Here is a 21,560-nt window from a genome sequence, read left to right on the forward strand (position 1 = left end):
TGAGTAGAGTTTAAGTGTTTTGACAGAGTTTAGAAGTAAGTCTGTATTTTCAGAGGGTTAACATACAGGGAGCTTTGTCGATGAAGAGATTGAGAGTTCACTTAGACCTAAATATTGTAAGGCATGTCAGCATGTTCTGGTGTTACCACTTTTCTGAAGCCTCAGGATCGTGCCCATTGGACAGCATCCCGGTGTGGGCTTTATATGAACCCTAAAGCCTCCATTGACAGGAATTTTGCTCGTAAAGGAGATTTTTGTGGCTTTCTTCTCATCACTGTGTGAGCTGCTGTTTTGGTCGTGATTGCATTAAACTGCAAATCTGACTGAGTATATGTTCATACTGATCACCCATGTTGTAACTGTTACTTGTTTTGTCCAGGGGACACTGGGGGAAGGGGAGAGAATTGTGGACTTTAGTGAATGGCTGAGACTTCTGGTTCCTTCACTGAAGACATGTAATTTCACATGAACTGCTAAGTTCTGTTTCAGTGTTCTAACATGTTTGAGGCTCCCTATTATAGAGAGGGCTTTTTTGGACAAACTGAAATAAATACCTGGATCAGCTCTTGCACAGGAAGATAATATCTATAGGAACAGAATTGTTTTGTCTCGTAGCTTTGTAACAGCAGGAAACAGTTTCTGGAAAATAAGTCATGCTTTGTGCATGGTCCTAAATTAATTAGTGAGTCTTCAATTGAGAATTCAAAAAAATTACATAACACTCTGGTTTATTAGCACTTCATAAATTATCCTAAATTCTTGATGCAGTCTAGTTTTAGAGCTCTGCTAACAGTTTCTCCCCAGACTGATAGAACAAATCTAATCTGTTTCCTCGTAACTCCAGAGTTGAAAGTTTTTAGTGTGATGGCAGATCTTCAACTAACAGCCAGCTATTTTAAAGACCCTGGATCTTATTACTACAAAGATTAATGATGACCTCTGATGAATGCCTCCGAACCAAGCTGCTTTTTATCCATAGAACTGGGGAGAAATGCTGTCACTAACATGATACACTTTCCTCCATCAAACAATATCAGAAAGATATTTTCTCTGTAAATATCTTTATCTGTATTCTACAACAGAGCCTAAACAGTGACTCTTTCAAGCTGAAATCCTTGCATTCCTTAAGCTTATAAACTGTTCCATACTGAGACAAGTCTGTTCAATATACTGGGACATGTCTATTCAGCATTTGGAGGTTTTTGTCTGATTCTATACTACTCATAACACTTGGATCTTTTTTTGTCTGTTTTTTTTAAGCATTTGTCTCACAAGATAGCAACAGAAGTAATCTTACTTCTGGATGCATTTAGGACTAAGAAAGTTCCTTTCTCACATGTTTATTAGTTTGGAATAAGAGAAATTGGCATCCTGTTCTGAATTGGAGAATGCATAATGAAAAGTTGACACGCGAAAATTCAAAATATAGCCCAGTTTAACTTCATCATTTGAGAATTATCTGTGTGCTTCCATATCATAGTTCCAGGACTCTCCTTCCTCTGCCCACCCTAAAAAAGCATTTAATATTTGGCAGAGGATTGTCAGGTTATTGAAAATAGCGGCCGCTTGGGCAAGATGGCAAGGATGCATAATTTCACTCATCTGAGGAGTATGTCATCTTTCATGAGTTGAGGCAATCTGTTTGTTATTCACTTCTTTCATTTCCATCTGAAGGATGACAGAAAGGTCATGTTGATGTTAGAACGTGAGTTTGGAGCATGGATTTTCAGGGGCTAGTTTTTATTTATCTATTTATTTAAGTAAAGAAAAAAATAGATGTTAGAGTTGATGTGCCTAAAATCAAAATCTAGACCATGCATAGTCCGTTTTACAGATAAAGCAAGCTCTTGTACAATACATGTACAGTCTTAAACATATAGCCACTTCACAATAATATTTGCCTATTTGGACTGCAGAGTGTAACTGAACTAACACCAACTTTAAAAGCTTGCTTATCCATAAGGAAGAAGAGCTTCTTGCACTGTGGTTATTCCATGCATTCATCATTGCATGAATAGTGAGGTTCTGAGTAACACTCATGTTCAGCAGAGATGATCTAGAAAGGGAAAACATGTCTGCTTTGGGAAGTGGTTTGGACTGATCTGACCACTTTCTGTCTCTTAAGTTCTGCACCTAGTACCTCTGAATTCAGAATTACTGTGGTGGTGGAAGGCTTTATCTGTGATGACTTTTATCACATTCTTTACTTCCTAAGCCATATCTTCAGGGTGTGGTGGTGCTCAGTCACTGATCCATTTGCAGAAGAATAAAATTATGTTTTGTTTATAGGGAAACAAAGTACAATGTCTTCCTGATAACACGGGTCAGAAAGCTGTATCCTGATTTGCTTGTTCCAGGAGTGAGAAGATGGAGTCAAAAGCAAACCCAGTCTTCACAGTGTTCCTGTTTAAAGCAAGATGGTTTTAATATTCAACAATAACTGCCATTTTGTCCTTGGAAGAGCTCATTTGATTTGTTAATTGTGATTAAAAGTAAACTTGCTGCTCTTGTATAAGTTGGCTTACTTCTGCATTGTGAAATGGCTGCTGTAATGCTTTGTAAGCATTACGAAAACATTAGTTCGTACCAGATGGGGCTCCACAAGACAAACCTGAGAACTAATAGATTGAGCAAACTTACAGCTCAACATAAGTAAATTATTTCTAGGAAGTCCAGATCTTTCTCTCTTAAGGCTGCTAGTGATATTTACCAAAGAGACTTGAATACAATTTGTTCAGGTACCCATGGCAACCTATTGGAAACTCAGAAGTTCTTGACACTTGTAGTTAAACTCCCAGTTAATCTTGTTGAGATTTTATATTACTGAAGAACTTACTTGTCTATAGACTTACAATATGGTTTTGAAATGTTTAACGGCACACTTGTGAGCCCATAGTTACATGTTACCTATGATTTCTGAACACCTGGTAGAGAACCTGGAGAACTGTTTTATGGAGCCACAATGAACACTAGGCATCAGAAACAATAGTCTTCCACAAAGCAAGCATTTCTCTAGGCACCTTCTCTTCCCTGGAATTGCTGCTCGACACCATCTGAGGAAGAGTTTGCCTGGCCTTTTGATTTGATGTGTGTTGTCAGCTGTTCATTTAAAATTCTTTCTGCAATGATTATAGACAACTGGGAGACTGCAAATACTAACATCTTACAGATTTCTGAGGCTGGAGCAGGAAACCTCAGGTCCTCAGAACATCATTGAGAGTCCCGTATGTTCTGGCTTTGGAGACTGTGAGATCCTTGCAGTCTCAAATCCCAGAGTGGTCCACTCCTGCTGAGTCCAGGTACTCAGCTGGAGAGTTAGGAACAAAGTCATACTTGGAATGAGGTTTTTTCACTTGTGTGAAGAAGCTGCTGACATCAGAAGTCCTGTGTAGCACAGCTGCCTGTCACATGAGTAAAGTATTGAATGTGCCACAAAAACACTTCCTTTGTAATGAATGGACTATTTGTTTTCTTTAAATGTTCTACAAGAAAACTCTCAGCCTAGGATTTAAATAGTTAAATTTTAATCTGAGATAGTTGATCAATAACACAGCTGACAATCATCACTTGGAGAATCTCAGTTATAGTGTACATCTTCTGAAGAAAATTGTGCTTCAGCTAAAAAAGACAAAAAGCCTTGAACACTTCAAAACTCTTCTGTTGTTTGCCGCATTAGCCAAGAGTGTAGAAGATGAACTGATATGAGCTTAGAGACTGTGTAAACTAATGTTGAATAGTATTTAGGCTTGGTCTTAATTTGAGGCGAGAAATCTATTCTGAGTTTATAAGTATGCTGTCCTTCAGATGTATAAAAAGGCTACTTTTACAGGCTATTTCATGGTAGAAACATCCATCTGAATGTCTTCTTAGAAGATCATGTTCTCTCCCTCTACTAGTTTCTGATAATTTGAGGTTTTAGAGGTAGTGTGAACCAACTAGATTTCTTTGTAGACATAACTTATTTTTTAAGTGAGATTCTATAAGAAAATAAGGTTTTAGAAAGAGGTTTCTCTAACTGGGAAAAAATACACACCCAAAAGCTTGTAAAAGTCCTTCTTAAAATCTGGCTTCTTTCTGTAAAATTCTCCATTTGATGCTGATTTGATAGCTTCCATTCTTTCTTTCTGAGTTAATGCTGTATCACCATCATGACGATTGGTTATTTTGCTGTAAGAGATGACTGAGATGATTCTGAAAAAGATGAGCATAACATCCTAGCAACACAGAGTTACTTATAAAAACTGCTATTCATTTTTTTTAATAAACCTTAAACAGATTTTCTGAGTATCCAGTTCAATTTCAGTTTGGCTCTTTCTCAGCTCTTGTAATTTTGTTTTGCATCATTGGATAGTTTCTGTGGTTTTATTTTTTCCTTTGGCAGTTACATACATTGTAGTTGGTTGCAGTAACTTAAAAGCAAATTCTTTTGACTCTTAGAAGCTCGCACAATAAGTGGTACTGTACTATTATGTCTAATAAGTATTAAAAGTAAATCATGTTTGGAATTACTCTTTAAATTTAGATTGGCATTACTAATCCTGGAGATCAACAGAAACTCCTAGATGCTATTAATGACCTACAAGTGGAAGAAATAAGAATTGGAGACCTCTCTGAAGTGATGAAGCTGGAATTGAGGTATTAACTGTGTATCTAAGGAAATGGAAGTGAAATATGAACTATTTAAGGTGACTGCATTGTTTTCTATAGCTCAAAGGTAAAAATTCTCTCACACCTTATCCCATGCATAACATTCATGAGAGTATGCCAGTTAGTGGATTATGAGGGCTGGTGGTAGGTGTGTTTTGTACAAAGAAAGTTGGAAGCATTCCTGCTGTAGGAATATGTTTATGGGTTATGTTGCCATTACATGCCATTACTTCGGCCATCTTTTTGAGTGATAAGTTCTTTCTTTGTACCTCAAATGAGGTTTCATGGCATTGCTCTGCAGGGTTTTCACTATCTTGTGTGCATATCATAAATTCTGAAACTGGCTTCTTGGGCTCCAGTAATCATTCTTTGATTTCTCTGATAGGCTTAAGTAAGCAGATTTTTTTTTTTTTTTTTTTTAATTTCTCCATGGAAATGGAGTCTTGCCCTCCTTGCTTCTCCATGCTTCAGGAGCGTCATGGACCGTTACAAAAACCCCACACGATGTGGTCTCTGTAATTCTCCAATGTGTCTGTAGACAAGGCAGACTGTCAGTCTTTCAATCAAATTGTAAGATTATAAGATGCAATAAAAAGATGTGTGGGAAGGAGAGATGCATATAATTTCTGCATAGGGCTTTAATTTTCGACTGATAATTACTTGTACATGACTGTCTTAAATCATAAATATGATTTCTGTATAGATTCAGGATTTTTTCCTTGTTTTTCTCATCCACTGGAAGCAGTTTTAACTGGCTTCTAAAAGACCTTATTTTTTTTTACATACTGCAAATTAAGAATTTCATAAGATGTTTCCTTATCATAGATTATATGTATCAGTAGAAATATGTTTATAAGGAAACTGTTTTTTAAGAAAGTGTTACTCCTTCAAACTTCCCTTCCAACTTGATATTTTTCCCATTATAGGTTCTTTCTTACAGACTTAAGCATCAGTTCTGCAATACCTCTCATACTTCTAGTATAGTCTTATGCAGTCCCTTGAAAGCCAGGCCTGAGCTGAGAGGAACATCCCTCAGCAACCTTATTAAACTTCATCAGTCCCCTAAGCACTGGTAGAGCACTTTCCACATCTAGCACAAAAAGAATAATGAAGGCTATGGTAAATGCAAAGGTGTCTTAAGATTTCTTAAACCTCTTCTATTTACACAAGAAAATTGAGGATAATTTTTTCCAGAAGAGAGACCTAGATTTTAATTTAGATTCTGTGCTTGTATCTTTCCTCTTTTTACTTTCCACAACTATTGAAGAATAGCTTCTGAAAATAGGATCAGTTTGGTATTTTAATTTTAAAAGTTTTAGAAATGGACTGGGACAGAAAACTGTGGCTTGCCTTTCAGTTGAACTGTGTTTAATTTAGAGAAGACTAGTTTGGAAATACTGCTCCTTCCTTGTACTGTAGCTGCATCCAGTAAGTTAGGTTCTCTATGCTTGTTCCTCTCTTCCCAGTCCCACCATCATTCACATAGCATTGTGTTGCCTTATTTGCAGTGGCCTGGCTAGAGTAGTACTGGAGAAAAAACTCCATGCATCAAATCTGCTCAATAAATAGCTTTCTACTGCTTAGAAAAGTAAGGGTTCAGTTCCTCTTTAAAGCATGTGTAGCTCCCTCTTGACGAGTGACCTGGCAGCTGTGCTGCTACTCTGTTAGATACTTCTTCCCTCTCCAAAATACTGGGAAGAGCTGTCTGGATTATTTGGGTACTATAAGGCTAGACACTTCATTAGTTATGTTCATTGTACTGAATAATGTGCTTGGGTTCAAGTTCATTCTATACATGTCACCATCCTTTGGAGGCAGCTGAATCGCACTGACACTGGGTATTAGCAGTCATGTCATGATGTGGTCCTGACATAGCGTTGTCTTTTGTGCCATGGTTACAGGAGTCTGTCTAGTAGGTACTCCACTCCCATCTAGTCATTCTTACACATATCAATTGCTCCTGATGCTGGTACTGTATCTGTATCCATTACTGTATTTATACAAAAGAGGCTTTGCAACCTTCTTGAGGAAAGTTTTTGCAGCATGATGCCAAGTTTGAGCTCTAGGATGTGGGAGGACATGCAAGGCATTTGGGGAAGCCCTTGAAAAACTGAGGTGTGCTGGCAGAGCAGGGTGTTTGTGTCCTAATACAGGGACCTTGATGCTGCTTCTAGTCTGTGAGACTTCATGTGACAAATGAACCACTCAGTGGATAAGGAATTGGCTGGATGATTACACTCAAAGAGTTGCAGTCAATGACTCGATGTCCAAGTGGAGACCAGTGATGAGTGGTGTTCCTCAGGGGTCAGTACTGGGACCAGTGCTGTTGAACATCTTTGTTGGCAACATGGTATTGACAGTGGTATTGAGTGCACCCTCAGCAAGTTTGCCAACAACACCAAGCTGTGTGGTGCGGTCGACGCACTGGAGGGAAGGGATGTGCCATCCAGAGGGACCTTGACAGGCTTGAGAGGTGGGGCTGTGCAAACCTCATGAAGTTCAACAAGGCCAAGTGCAAGGTCCTGCACGTGGGTCGGGGCGATCCCAAGCACAAATACAGGCTGGGTGATGAGTGGGTTGAGAGCAGCCCTGCAGAGAAGGACTTGGGGGTGTTGGTTAATGAGAAGCTCAACGTGATTCAGCAATGTGCACTCTCAGCCCAGAAAGCCAACTGTATCCTGGGCTATATCAAGAGAAGTGTGGCCAGCAGGTTGAGGTTGGTGATCCTCCTCCTCTACTCTGCTCTCATGAGACCCCACCTGCAGTACTGTGTCCAGCTCTGGGGCCCCCAACTCAAGAAGGACAGGGACCTGTTGGAGCGGGTCCAGAGGAAGCCATGAAGATGATCAGAGGACTGGAGCAGCTCCCTTATGAGGGCAGACTGAGAGAGTTGGGGTGGTTCAGCCTGGAGAAGAGAAGGCTCCGGGGAGACCTTATAGGAGACCTTAAGGGGGGCCTACAGGAAAGATGGGGAGGGACTCTTTATCAGGCAGTGTAGTGATAGGACAAGGGGTAATGGCTTTAAACTGAAAGAAGGTAGATTTTAATTAGATGTAAGGAAGAAGTTCTTCACTGTGAGGATGGTGAGGTACTGAAACTGCCCAGAGGGGTTGTGGGTGCCCCCTCCCTGTAAGTGTTCAAGGCCAGGTTGGACGGGGCTTTGAGCAACCTGGTCTAGTGGAAGGTGCCCCTGCCCATGGCAGGGGGGTTGGAATGAGATGATTTTTTAAGGTCGCTTCCAACCCAAACCATTCTATGGTTCTCCATCAAAACAAGTGTGTACTTTCAGAAGAGAATCCAGGTGCAAACTAGTACATGTACTGTAAGACTGTAGAACTAAAGTTCCAGCAGGCAAGAGGGTACAAACCACTGTGATATGGATACACCATAAATACTCTGACAGCACCTGAGCCATTCCTATTAAAATAGAGGCTTTGCTGCTGAGCTGAGGTCGTAGGCCAGGTGTCTGGGTGTCTAGCTGTCCTATTTAGTCACCTTTAGAAAAGGATGTTGACTCTTCAGCAAGGGATAATTAGCTGCAGTTTAAGAGGACTTTGCCCAGTTTAAGCTTCATGCATTTTTATGCTGGAAATGTATGCTTTTTTCAGATTGTTCTGTAGTGGTGTTTAGTATATACATTCAAGCAGAACAGTTCGAAAATTTGAACAAAGGGAATAAGTGGAGAAATGCAAAAAGTTAGCAGTTCACTGCATGTGTGGCCATATACAATAAAAACTCACATGATGTCTGGTACAGTCTCACACATGAGTGACATACCTAATTCCTCATACAGTATGGGGTTAGATCATATGTAGTTCTCAGAACTAGAATATAATTTATTGATTACAGATTGAAGTACACAGAATATGACAGCATTTCAGTTACAACAAGCACTGCATAGTTTTCTAGAAAATGGCTTGACATGTATTCTAGGAATCTGACCTTGAGACTATTGTAGGCTATGTTTACAGGCTATTATATAAAGATTTTACTTCCCACTTGTTCAAAGTCATTCTGTGAGAAGGAAAATCAGTCATTAAGTCATAGAAAAACTAACATAGTAGAAAATGCTGAACTGATTGATTATCAACTCAGAGTGTCTAGCACTGTTTAGCCACTGGTGTTTTGACAGCCATTAATTCTTTTTAAAAGTGATCATTTTTGAAAACATTATTTCCATTGGCAAATATAAGAACGTGTCACTGCAACAGATACAAAATTCTATGAAAATTGTTTTTAAGAACTGTTATTGGTAAAATAAAGTAGTATGAGAAGTATAAATTTTTTCCCTCTTTTTCCCTCCCCATTTCATGCCCATGACACACTTTATTTTTGCTGAGAATCCTTCCAGAATTCCTAAAAATAATTTCTTTTGTGACAAAACACAGAAGGTGCCGTAACTGATCCTATCCAGCTAAAAAGTTATCTAAGTAGAAGAAAATTTTCATGAGCCTGCGTTGAGTGTAGTAACACGGAGAAACTTTCAGACTAGCTCCAGATGTGATTATTTTGTTTAGTGTTTTTTTTACACTAAATATTGAGTTATATTGTTCTGAAATAAATAATAATTTGTTCTATAAAAACAAGCTAATAGGCTTTTTTACTTCCCCATCTTCGTGAAAACCATGAACAGTCTTGGGTTTTAACCTCCAGCGTCCTTACTGATGCTTCTATATATTTCTGTTTTAAGCGTTAAAGTCTTAACAGTTCAGCAGTGTTGTAAATCACAGATGTTCTGAGTAGTGGTGGAAACATTGCTCACTAATGATCTTGTGCCAAAGTTGAAGGAAAACACCCTATGGGCTAAATTCAGTCTCTGTTTAGATACTTGTACCACACTGGTGTGTAGCTTAGTTTAGCTGTTTGGCAAATCTTGTGTATACCTTTTTGCCATCAGAAGCAGCAGCAGCAAGTAAGGTGGGGTGAGTATGTTGCATTTCAGTTTTGTGGCAGATTGCCCTAGGGAAAAGTGGAACCCTGGGGTCTGAATTAATTTATTCAGATCCTTCCATAAATATAACGGGAAGTCCTGCAATGCGAACTTAAAATTGTCTCTAGTCTTGGCCCTGCTTGTTTTTCACCTTATAGGCTTATAGGGAGTGGAAACTTTTCTACTGGAGATAGAGGCACTTTTCACGAGTTTCAGAGTTTGAGGGCTCGCTCTGTAAAAACAAATGGATGCTCTTCTTCTTTGCCCCCTTTTTCTCTGCCTGCTTAATGGCAACAACTTTCTGGCCAGCACCCTGACTTATAACTAATGCTCGCTTGAGGCTTCCAGTAAAATAAATTAATTCAGTGTCACATGGAAGCTCTAGAAACTTAGCATTGAAATTAATCTGTTAAATTTTTCTATCCTTTTCTCCAGTCTTTGGAGATACTGATCAAACTAATTTTCAGAGTTGTCTTCCTGCATGTATTTGAGCACTAAGTATAAATTTTCTTCAAAGTAGATAACATCAGATATTTTAGGCTTTGAGGAATACGTTTCCAAATCCAAGGGCCAAGTCAGTATTATTGGATTCTTTTTTCTTCCACTGTGTTGGAGACTAAATGACTCTAACCTAGTTGTTTCAATCCTAGCTCCAAAGTACAAACCAGATTTTTTTTTCCCCCCCCCACATCTTCCTCAAAAATGTAAGCTGCAGAAATACTGATATGTCAGCAGAAAATTGACTGAATCTCCATTTCTGGTGTTGCAAGACTGGTCTGTATGCACACATGTATAGGAAAACAGTGTTGCAGTTGTTATGCCTAGTGTGTTACAAAATTATTCATGCAGCAGGTAATGAAATGTTTTCATTGGTAACACAGGATTGATGAGAGTTAGAAACAGAAGTGGAGGTTAATAGAATGTTTCTGAAAAGCTTTCGGGTGACACTTTTTCAGCTTTCAGTGTGTCTTACTAGCTGAATATTCCAGATAACTTAATGATTTGTTGTCCTTTGCGGGGGAGAAGACAAAAACAAAAGAAACAAAAAATTGCTAAGATGTTAAATGCAGTGTTTACCTACCCTGTGTTAAAATGACACTGGATTTTTTTTTTTTTTTAATGCAATGAAATTGCATGTCTGACTCACTAGCTGGTGTTGGAAATACATAGATAATATTTAGCTTGCAAAAACTTACTGACTTTAACAAATAACAGAATATTGGGGTTTTTTTTGTAGTGGAGATGAATTCCTCAAATTTCTTCAGAAGTTGAATAAAGAGTGTAGTAAGCTGACTGTTCCTGTGCAGACCATGAATAAGCATTTCCTCAAAAATTCTCACAAGGTATTCAACCAAAGAAAATAAGTTGGGTTTAGAGTATATTATTCTATTCTAGAATATTATTCTACCTTGTAAAATGAAACACATTTTACTCATCAACCATCTTGATTATTATATAGTTATATAGAGCTGTCCAATGGTCTTTCTCGAAAGCACACTTTTTTTAATAATTTATTTCAAAGGGTTAAGCCACCCGACTAAAGGAGGGAGATTTGTTTCTTTGTGTTTCTGCTGATAGGGGAGTTAAAGGTGACAGGAAGTTCACACAAAGACTGATAGAGAGTAGTAGATTATGCTGTGCGAAAATCGTACAGTGAAAACCCAGCATAAATGCAGTTATAAGCTTTTCTGACACTGTCTTTTATGATACATTAACTAAAGAATGTTAACTTATAATCTACAGTAATTCTGGCAAATAACTGTACTATTAACAGGTCGTACTGCAGTGTGCACAGACGGAAAGTTTTATTGAAGTCTGCAAAGACTTGGTTTGCAGTGTTGAAAAGCTGGGAGAAGAAGTTACCAAACTGAAGGACCTGGTGGAGAAGGTGGGTATGTGTAAGTGAGGCTTTTAAAAACTGTGTACAAGTTTCTGCATGCAAGCTCAAATGTGACATCCATCAGTGAAATGTTTCCTACCTTGGTCTGCCTCAGGCTCTTTGGCAGTAGCTTGGAGATTTCATTCACCTCTCCTCCTTCCATCTTTCCATGGACAGAATGAGAAATAATCTAGAATGTTCCATATCAGTGTGGATGATCTCCAAAGGAAGGCACTGTCAGTCATTTTCTTTCTGCCACAGGAAAGAATTAAGTGGAATGTATGCCTGTGCTCTTGGACAATGACTGTGGCATAAATGCCACTTTGAATACTTCTTAATTAAGGAATCTTTTGTTTGGAATCTTTGACTTACAAGGAAGATACTACGGTTTTATGGATTGAATGGGAGACATCCCAGATAACTCTGCAGAGTGACAAAGGAAGAGGGTGAGAGAGGTCAAGTCTAGATGTTAGCACCACATCATTCATTCTCAAACCAACACAATGACACGCTCTTGTCAGATGGGGTCATTTTAAGTAATAGGCTAGTAAAAGGAATGGCCGCTGGGATAGAGTAAATGGAGCATCAGTGTCAGAAAGGAATCTGTTGCTGAATGAAGCCATGTGGAACTCAGACCTTGAGTATAATGCTACTAATGCAATTTCCTGTAGTTTAATGTAATATAACAGCCTTCTCCTAATAAATCACTTAACACCAAATATATTTAAGAGGTAGATAGAAGTTGTGGCAAATAAGTTTTTACTATTTGTGTTCCTTTTTTTGCATATGCAAAAATCAGTTGTGTGAATATATTTGCATCCTGTACGTGCAGGGCCAGTTAGAAGGGCTGGGGGGAATCCGAGTTAGGTGCCACTTGGCTTTGCTCTCATCTGAACTTAAGGTTTTATAGCTGTCAAGATGAAGCATGTTGTACCCAGCGTTAAACGGAAGTGTTAAACATTACCCTTCTAATTACTTCAAAAACGTAATTCCTGTTCTATTAAAATACTGTAGTGTTTTGTGAATTTCATTGATGAAGACTTTAATACAAAATGTTTTTGTGCTATTTAATTTATGATGGGACGCTCTTGAATTAGTAGAGTGCTGAAACGTTTTTTACAAAAAGTGCCAATTTAAGTGAAACAGTTAAACCTCATAGTTTGTATAAAGTCCCTTAAAATCTTCAGTGCTATTTGCGAAGCTTAGTCATTAGAAGACTTCGTGAGCAGTACATGTTATGGCTGTAGCATATAGTTTTTGAAAGCACGGTAAAAGAGATGGCCTTCCAAGCATTATAAACTAAGGTAGGGAATCGGAACCTAACCCTGCTGCACTTTATGACAAGGCTCCACTCAGCTTCAGAATGTATTCCAGCAGGCACTTGTAAGGTGCTTTCTACTCTTCCTTTAATTTCAAGGACGTCTAATCTGTTAACATACTTAACTTTCTTTATAAACAGTTTGTTTGTCTAACATGTATTGCAGAATGATTGAGCATCAGGTAAGATAAAGGTTTGTACATGTTTATTTCAATTGAGGTACAGCAGAGACAGATAGCGAGAAATAATACCAATCGTAGATGCATGCAAATTCTTAGAACTGGGTACTTTATCACAAACTTAAGAAGCTTTCACACTAACTTTTTGTTCTTTGTTGCACTTTTTACATGAACTTAACATCTGCCTCAGCATGAACAGAGGAATGACCCCAGCCAAGTGAAACTTCCAGAAAAAGCACTCACCTTGGAAAAAAGATTAGTAAAAGTGGGAGTGGTAACATTGCTTGGATTTGGTTTTTTCTTCTTTATACCTAAGTTAGTGGTAAAGAAAACCTGACTTCTAAGTTTAGTGCTATGAATACTTTTGGAAAACTTGCTCACATTATGCTTCTATTCAGTATAAGCAGCTGAGCTGAAGTCATGTGAAAATTTGTGTAGTTTCTCATCATATCTGTAGGATTTGCATCCAGTAAGTACTTTGATCTAGAAATAAATTTGTTAAAAATTAAAACTGCTACTTAAATGTATCTTAGGTTTTTATTTTCAAAATTATTTAGACTGTAGGTCTAAAATCTTGTCAAAGCTGCTTTTCTTTTTTGGCATAAAGCCGTAATTATTGCTTAATTATTAATTACTAGTTTCATTTTTACCTTTAGCTGTTGTTCAAAGGTGAACATAAGCAAATAATTCTGATTATATCACATGTTCATATTTAATGATGCAGATATGTTTTGGGGGTTGAGAGGGTTTAAAATATTTGAAGTATCTCATGCAATTTTATGTTGATAAAGATCTTTTCTCTTGCAGTTTTTCATATGAATCTATCATCTGAAAAACTTTCTGGTGAGGTGTAGTGTTCTTTTCTTTGTCACAATCACAGGACTGTGGAGATCTTGTTACGCGTTGCCTAAAAAGTCATTTCCCACTGCAACACGAATTATGCCTGAAATCTGCTTCCTTAGGGATCCTTACTTCTGTTAAGTGTTTCATCACATCTATTAAAAGGATCATAGCAGTCCTTTGCTATAAGAATGCAAGCAACTCAGAAGGTGTAGCAGCGTGTTTTTTCTTGGTCTGGTCTTTCATTGCAAGAGATCCATGCTTAATTTTTTCTTAATATTTTCTCCATTTAAAAAGGTGTTTGTAATTCCACAGTGAAACATTAATATCTTTTTTTCATCTGGTTACCAAACCAGCTATTTTGGAAAAAAGGGAATTGGTGTAAGTTAATTCAAATCAGTTATGTTTTTGCAGTCTTCAATAAACATCTGTAAAAATGCTGAATATTTCCGAAGAGACATTCTTCTATCAAAACAAAACAAAAGGAGTCTAAAAAACTGTAATTCTCAATGGGTGTGTCATGCTTTAGCTCTCTCTGTTTTCAGAGATGTTGTGTGGAGTCTTAATCTTTGATGTTCCCTCCAGAGACTAGTAAGGAGAAGATAAAAAAACTTGAGTGCTCCTCCAGTTGCTGTCACAGTTGTTCTCTGCTTTTTGTTTTAGAAAACTACATTGGGTGTTAGTGCAACTGTTTCACCTCCTTTCCTCCCAGGTTTCTCCTTCAATGCAAGGAATATCCTACAAAGTGATGGGGCCCAAGGCAAATACAACATAAGTTGGGGGTTTTTTCCATTCTGTTCCCAACCATGGGTCAGAGGGGATAAGCTGTATACCCCACCACCACCATCTACCAGCAGATGTGGAGAAGTGCAGATGCTATCAGCATACTGACTTGAGCCAACAAAGTATAGAAAAGGAAATATTTAAAAAATAGTTCTCTGTTTCTTCGTATTACCTTATAATTAATCCTAAACTAACAAGACTTGTATCACAAAAGGAAGAATCCATGGAAATACAAAAATCTGTAAAGTGCAATTTTAACGGCTTGTCATACATATGGAACCTTATATATACACAGCACTTCTCTAATGAGCTCAAAATACAGTTCAAATGCAGTTGCTCACTGATGAGATAGCTCACAAGTATTGCTAGAACTTTGACACCTAACATCTTTGGGTTTTTTTTTTTTTTGGTTGTTGTTTTGGGGATGGAGGGGGAGTAGGCAGGTGTTTTGTTCAGACTGTATTTCCAACATGTACTTTCACTTTAGTTAAGTGGAATTATTTCAACAACTAGTAAGATTTCTGTGATACTGCCCTTGAAAAGATTGTTACTTAGCCTCACTCTTCCTTCTCCATTTCAGTGAGAATTTGCATTAACAAAGCCACTTTAAAGGACACTGAATGTGGTTTCCATTTCAAGGGGTGCATTTCCTACCACTAGTAGATCTTGCCATTTGAGACAATAAAAATTTAATTTTTTTTTTCCATGAATTTGAAGAAAAGATCCACTTACATGGAGGCCTTTTAAGCTAACCGTGGAGGTCTTGCAGTTGAATAGGAAATTTGCTCCAGAAAAGTTTTATCAGAATTTAACTAAATTACAGGTATAACAATGTGAATGATGCCATCACTGTAAAATACCTATGAGGGAAAAAATAATGTGTGATAGTTATTGATAGGGTTTTTTTCTAGTTTGAGAGTAACAAAACATTCTTTGCAGAGATGAGTCAAAGGTCTGAACACTTGGAGCTGAAGTCCAAAACACATTTGGGAGAAGCTGGTCCTTGTTAATCCTAAATTATCTTATGGATCACCTATTTCGGATGCTTATAATCACAATTGCAAACACGCATGTGAACAGCATTTAGGTTAAACATAGGCTTTCTGCCAGCAGCCTCCTTAGCATGGTGCACTGTTCAAGAATAGTGTTCAAAATGGCATAAACAACCATGAGAAGCAGGGGTCTTGGAATAACCATTTTGAGCTGTCTCTAACTGATCAGTCATGAACTGTGTTGCATGACTAGAATATGTTAAAAGCCAAATAAACAAAGCTTATTTTAACCTAACGTATCATAAGAAATTTGTGTTTTCCTCTTCAGAATCAATATTCAGGCTTAAACAATGAATTTCAAGGTCCTTTATTCACTTTCATGTTGTTCCAGTGCCTCTTTGAAATTCTCTGTTTGAGAAGGTATCACAGTATGGTTGTGATAGGGCAGGAAGCAAAGAAAGAGATTCCTTCAACATCTGGCCTCTGAGCTACGCTGTCAAAATTCTCACCCCCACCAGCACCCGGTAAGGGAGCCTTGAGATGAAAATGTCCCTGCTGAGGGGCCTCCTTCTGTAAGTCATCAAATTAAGGTCATTATCCCAGAACAGTAAGAATACAATGATTTGCACATCTATGAGGGGATTGGAGGAGAATGCTAAAGAGCTTTGCATGCATTAAGCAGGTAAGCCCACAGCCCTGTGAGGTATTGTTCTCCTCCTACAGTAGTGCAAATTGAGATGCAGGAGGATTGAATGGATTGGACCTGGGGCCAAATCCTGCAGATATGTAGCTGCTTAAAGATGCAGCGAGGTTCCTACTTGCAATACCATTGGATACCTAACTTCTCTTGACATGGATGAACATTCATGCAATGGCATTTTCTCAATCTTTAGACTGTTATGTAAAATTAGGACCTTGGGTGAGCCTGTGGAGATTGGAAAGAACCTAAAGAATTTTTATTTCTAATTTGTCCTGTCCAAATTAAACTGCAGGTTGTATGTGTTGGGTGTCTCTTCCCGTGCTTTGGGATTTGCCCAATTCTTTAGATTTGACTTGTGGAGTACCTGGCCTGTCATAAGACATTGCCCAACTAATTCTCTTGGGTACCAGTTGCAAATAGTAGATGGTAACTTTGGGTATGTGCATTAATAAAGTGTGAGCTTTTTTATTATCTTCCCTGTTGACTTACAGAAGTGCTGTGTTTGGTTTTTCTTCTTCATCCAACTACCTTGTTGGGACAAGACTTAAGCTTGAGCTGTGCAGTTTATTCTTTCTCCTCTTGCCATCTTTTAACCCCTTCAGGTGTTCCCCAAACGTCTGACTTGCTCATAAGCGAGTAGGTGTTTGCTTGCATTTGCCTTCTCTGTTCCAGCAGTCCTGCAAAAGTTACAGGTCAGCTTTCCCAAATCTGCTGTGTTACTAGTAAAGTACTACAGATGTTGCTTTGGACCTTATGTGGTGGAAGATTCTGAGTCTTGAGCCTTGCTAAGCAAGTCACTTTCAGAATAAATTGAATAAATCCATCTTACCCTGTGTCATGGAAGGGCAACTAATTGATCCATAGTTATCCATATGCAGTCTATTTTGGTATTCATATGGGAGGTAATCTTTCGGCACAAATAAAAAGCCTAGCAGGTATCTTAACTGCAGGGTTCTGCTTCTAAAGACTCTTATTGTCACTTCTTTGTTCTGGAGGCATGGGGGAAATGTGTCTTTGGAAATTTATAGTTCCCTATTCTAGAACAGGAACTTCTAGTTAACGGGGCTCTGTCTCTTACAGACCAGAAATGATAAGCAGTGAGGTATGAAATAGGGTATTACTGGCATTAAATGAATAATGTGTATCCTTAACAGCTTTAATAGCTGTTAAATTACTTTTAGTTTTTGTCCTGATTCAAATGGTGTAGTTTCATGTAATATAGAGCCATAGTCCCTGGAAGTGGGACTTAAAGGGATCCCTCTGGGAAGGATTTTCAGTTCTTTTAAGCTGTGCCACTGACTGTGATATATATGGGAAGATACCTTCTACTTAAGGGTTTCGTTGGGTTTTTTTCTTACTAATTATTCTTCTCAGATAAACCTTCCATGCCTTCAATTTTTCTGAAGAAAACAGTCTTCATTTGAATGTAGAAATACAGGTTTAACTACATTATTTTTGCTATTGTATTGAAAGACCTCGGCTCAATTTCATAAGGTGAGTACTCAAAAGAATTGGGCCTTCATTGTTACTGGGTACTCCACTGTCATCTGTATTGCACATGGTGTGATTTCTTGACTGGATGAGGAACTGTGTGCATACTACTTGTTGAAGGCACATACCACTTCCTCAGTCCCAGCTGAGGCCACAGCTGGAGTGCTGGGTCCAGTCCTGGGCCCTCCAGTATGAGGAGGACATGGACGTATGGCGTGAGTCCAATGAAGAGACATGAAGATGCTGAAGGGCTTGGAGCACGTGAGCTATGTGGAGAGGGTGAGAGCTGGGATTGTTCAGCCCAGAGAAGGCTCTGGGTCATTTTACCCATGTGGATAAATACCTGGCAGGGGCGGGGAGTGAAGATAGAGCAAGGATTTTCTTGGTGCCCAGGGGTGGGCCAAGAGGCAATGGGCACAAACTGAAATGCAGGAAAATCCATTTAAGCCTAAAGGGAAAAAATTCATCCCAGGTCAGACACTGGAGCAGGTTGCCCAGAGAGGTTGTAGTGTTTCTGTCCTTGGAGGTACTCAAAGCTGGACACATCCCTGAGCAACCTGCTGGTTGACCCTGCTCTGAGCAGGGGGTTGGAGTGGAGGAGGTGCCTGTGCTGGGTTGACCCTGGCTGGACACCACATGCCCACCAAAGCTGGTCTATCACTCGCCTCCTCCCCTGGAGAGGTGAGAGGAAATAGAACGAAAGGCTTGTGGGTTGAGATAAAGACAGGGAGATATCACTCGCTAATTGCCATCACGGGCAAAACATACTCGACTTGGGTAAATTAATTTCATTTATTGCCAATCAAATCAGAGTAGGGTAATGAGAAATAAAACTAAATCTTAAAAAACACTTTCCCCCACCCCTCCCTTCTTTCTGGGCTCAACCTTGCTCCTGATTTCTCTACCTCCTCTCCCCGAGTGGCACAGGGGGACAGGGAATGGGGGTTGTGGTTGGTTTGTCACACCTTTTCTCTGCTGCTCCTTCCTCCTCCGGGGGGAGGACTCCTCACTCTTCCCCTGTTCCAGCGTGGGGTCCCTCCCACAGGAGACAGTCCTCCATGAACTTCTCCAACGTGAGTCCTTCCCACGGGCTGCAGTTCTTCACGAACTGCTCCAGCGTGGGTCCCCCACGGGGTCACAAGTCCTGTCAGCAAACCTGCTCCAGCATGGGCTCCTCTCTCCATGGGGCCACAGGTCCTGCCAGGACCCTGCTCCAGCGTGGGCTTCCCAGGGGGTCACAGCCTCCTTCAGGCATCCCCCTGCTCTGGCGTGGGGTCCTCCATGGGCTGCAGGTGGAGATCTGCTCCACCATGGGCCTCCATGGGCTGCAGGGCACAGCTGCCTCACCATGGGCTGCACCACGGGCTGCAGGGGAATCTCTGCTGTGGTGCCTGGAGCACCAACTCCCCCTCCTTCTTCACTGACGTTGGTGTCTGCAGAGCTGTTTCTCTCACATATTCTCACTCCTCTCTCCTGGCTGCTGTTGCGCAGCAGTGTTTTTCTCCCCCTTCTTAAATATGTTATCACAGAGGTGCCACCACCATCACTGATGGGCTTGGCCTTGGCCAGCGGCAGGTCCATCTTGGAGTCAACTGGCATTGGCTCCATTGGACATGGGGGAAGCTTCTAGCAGCTTCTCACAGAAGCCACCCGTGTAGCTCCTCTGCTATGCAAAACCTTGCTAAACCTTGCCATGCAAAACCAATACAGTCCCACAGGGCCCCTTCCGAGCTCACTGGCTCTGTCACTTTAACAAGAGTGGTTAATAGAAACAATGGATCCAAGGTGAGTTCACTTAAGGCCAGCACAGAACTGTAGGGTTGGGAAAAGGAATCTGGACAGCAATAAAGCTGGAATGCAGATGTGGTAAATTACTCTTCTGGAGAGGAAGAGGATGTTCATGAGCTGCTGGTGATGTTGCCACAGGTAAAGGAGCCCCTGTTAATACAGAGGACTATCTCAAACAAACAGGTCAACTTTTTACTGCAAACCTGAGTAGGCTGGTAGCAGGGAGGACTGTAGCCTCTGCTCAGAGGGGTCTAAAATACTGCTGAAATTTTCTGTCCCCTCCCTGGTGTTTCTTTCTCCTGCTAATTGATCCAAGGTGTATCTTGTAAACTTTAGAAACTGAAGTTGGCCAGCAGCTGAAAATTGGAGAGTGTACTTCATCAAATAGCTGTTGAATGCCCATCTGTGGCTTTGTAAGACCTGCTGGAGTTAGTAACTGGAACTGTAGTTGTCTTTGGGCAAGTAGTACTGCTAGAGAAGCAGTAATGTGCTCCACGCTTCAGTTGCTCTTAACATGAAGCCTTTGCAGCCAAAAACTTTTCTGATATTGGGGGGGGGGGGGGGGGGGGTAGTTGATTGGCTTCTGTGGGGGTGTTTGGGTTTGGGGGAGTTTTTTTAAATGAAATTGGTAAGTGAGTGAATGTAACCACCTCAAAAGTTGATGCAATTCTACCTTTTGCATTTTCTTTCTGAAACCCTACAGGTTTACACCTGGTTGTATGTCTGTGATCTGAAGAAGTCATACTGAGCGACAGCCTGGAAGACTGATGTCTTCTCTGCACGCGGTCATGGCTGTAACGTGCTGCCTGAAGAACAGATCTCCGAGGGTGCTTCCTAGCTTGCTTTTCCAGGATTTTCACCTGGAGTTGACAACTGAAGGCAACTTTTAGGAACAAGAACCGTGCAGTCCCTAAGTCCCTTAGCAACCTTCAGAGTTTGTCTTTGTTAGAGCCAGCGAGGGCTGACTTGGAACTGGGGTATCTCCATCTGGTTAGTGATGGTGCCTTCTTTGGAGTATCTGCCACCCTGCCTTTGCCTCACAGAGATGACACTGAGTAAAAAAGCCGCTGAATTCCTTGTTCTCGAACAAGGCCTCCAGTCCCGGAGGCATCGCCCCGCCGTTCCCCCGCCCCGGGCTTCAAGCGCCGCGATGGGGGCGAGTAGCCCGCGTGTGTGTGTGTGTCCCCTGCGCGGGTCCCCGCGGGGCGCGGGTGGGCGGTGCGGGGCGAGGCGGCTCCGGCCCGGTGCCCGCGGAGGGGCCGCGCAAGCGGAGCGCGTCCGCGGTGCCCCCGGGAGGCGGCGGGGCGGTGTCGCACCCCGCGGTGGGGCTGTTCGCGTCCCCCGCTTCTCCCCTCGGCCTCGGGTCGCGGTTTCGTTCCGCGCTCGGTGTTTGCGGGTGCGCAACCGGAGGACCCCGGCGGCGCCGTGCCAAACGCCGAGAGGTGCCCGGCGCTGCTGGGCTCCCACAGCCGGGGTGGTCGCCGCTGCGGGCTCCGCGGCAGCGCGCGTAGCGTCTGCCGGCGTGTTGGAACTAACTGTCTGCTTGTGGGGTTATTGGAAAGCAACTGGCTCCTCGGGATTCCTTGCCTAATCAGAGGTGTTACCTCCTCCTCTTCCCCCAGTGTCTCTTGACATCATTTCATCCATCAGAGTTTCAGAGGAAAAGAAGAAAAAAAAAAAAAAAAAAAAAGACACCAACCAAAGCAGAACCCACCCAGTCTGTGAGCAGCCCACACCAGCCCCTCAGTTTTGCTGTGACTGCAGGGAAGAGCTGGATCAGGGCAAAGATGAAGGATGGGAGCGGGGCTGAGCTCCTTGTTCTGAAGGATTTGGTGCGGGGCGAACCGAGAGGAATCCGGAGCGATGCACCGATCAGCATCCCCCGTACCTCGGGAGGGGATCAATAAACCCCGCGGCCGTGCGTGGGGATGCGGAGGCGCTTGACCCACGGAGAAAAAGAAGCCCTCAAGGTGCGTTTGCTCCTGCCGGTCCTTGTTGCTCCATGGGATTTCT

At 41.1% G+C, this 21,560-nt stretch overlaps 1 protein-coding gene across 1 annotated transcript in view; it reads left to right on the forward strand.

Annotated features, from left to right (window-relative positions):
- Window positions 1-13,290, forward strand: part of ASZ1 (ankyrin repeat, SAM and basic leucine zipper domain containing 1) — a 43,262-nt gene extending 29,972 nt beyond the window's left edge. Inside the window, exons 10-13 of the mRNA XM_074869343.1 lie at window positions 4,523-4,635; window positions 10,815-10,920; window positions 11,352-11,465; window positions 13,144-13,290. Of these exons, the coding sequence (XP_074725444.1) occupies window positions 4,523-4,635; window positions 10,815-10,920; window positions 11,352-11,465; window positions 13,144-13,290 (480 nt within the window). The remainder of the gene's footprint in view (window positions 1-4,522; window positions 4,636-10,814; window positions 10,921-11,351; window positions 11,466-13,143) is intronic.
- Window positions 13,291-21,560: the final 8,270 nt, after the last annotated feature.

Source organism: Strix uralensis, chromosome 5, assembly GCF_047716275.1.
Source record: "Strix uralensis isolate ZFMK-TIS-50842 chromosome 5, bStrUra1, whole genome shotgun sequence".
NCBI lineage: Eukaryota > Metazoa > Chordata > Aves > Strigiformes > Strigidae > Strix > Strix uralensis.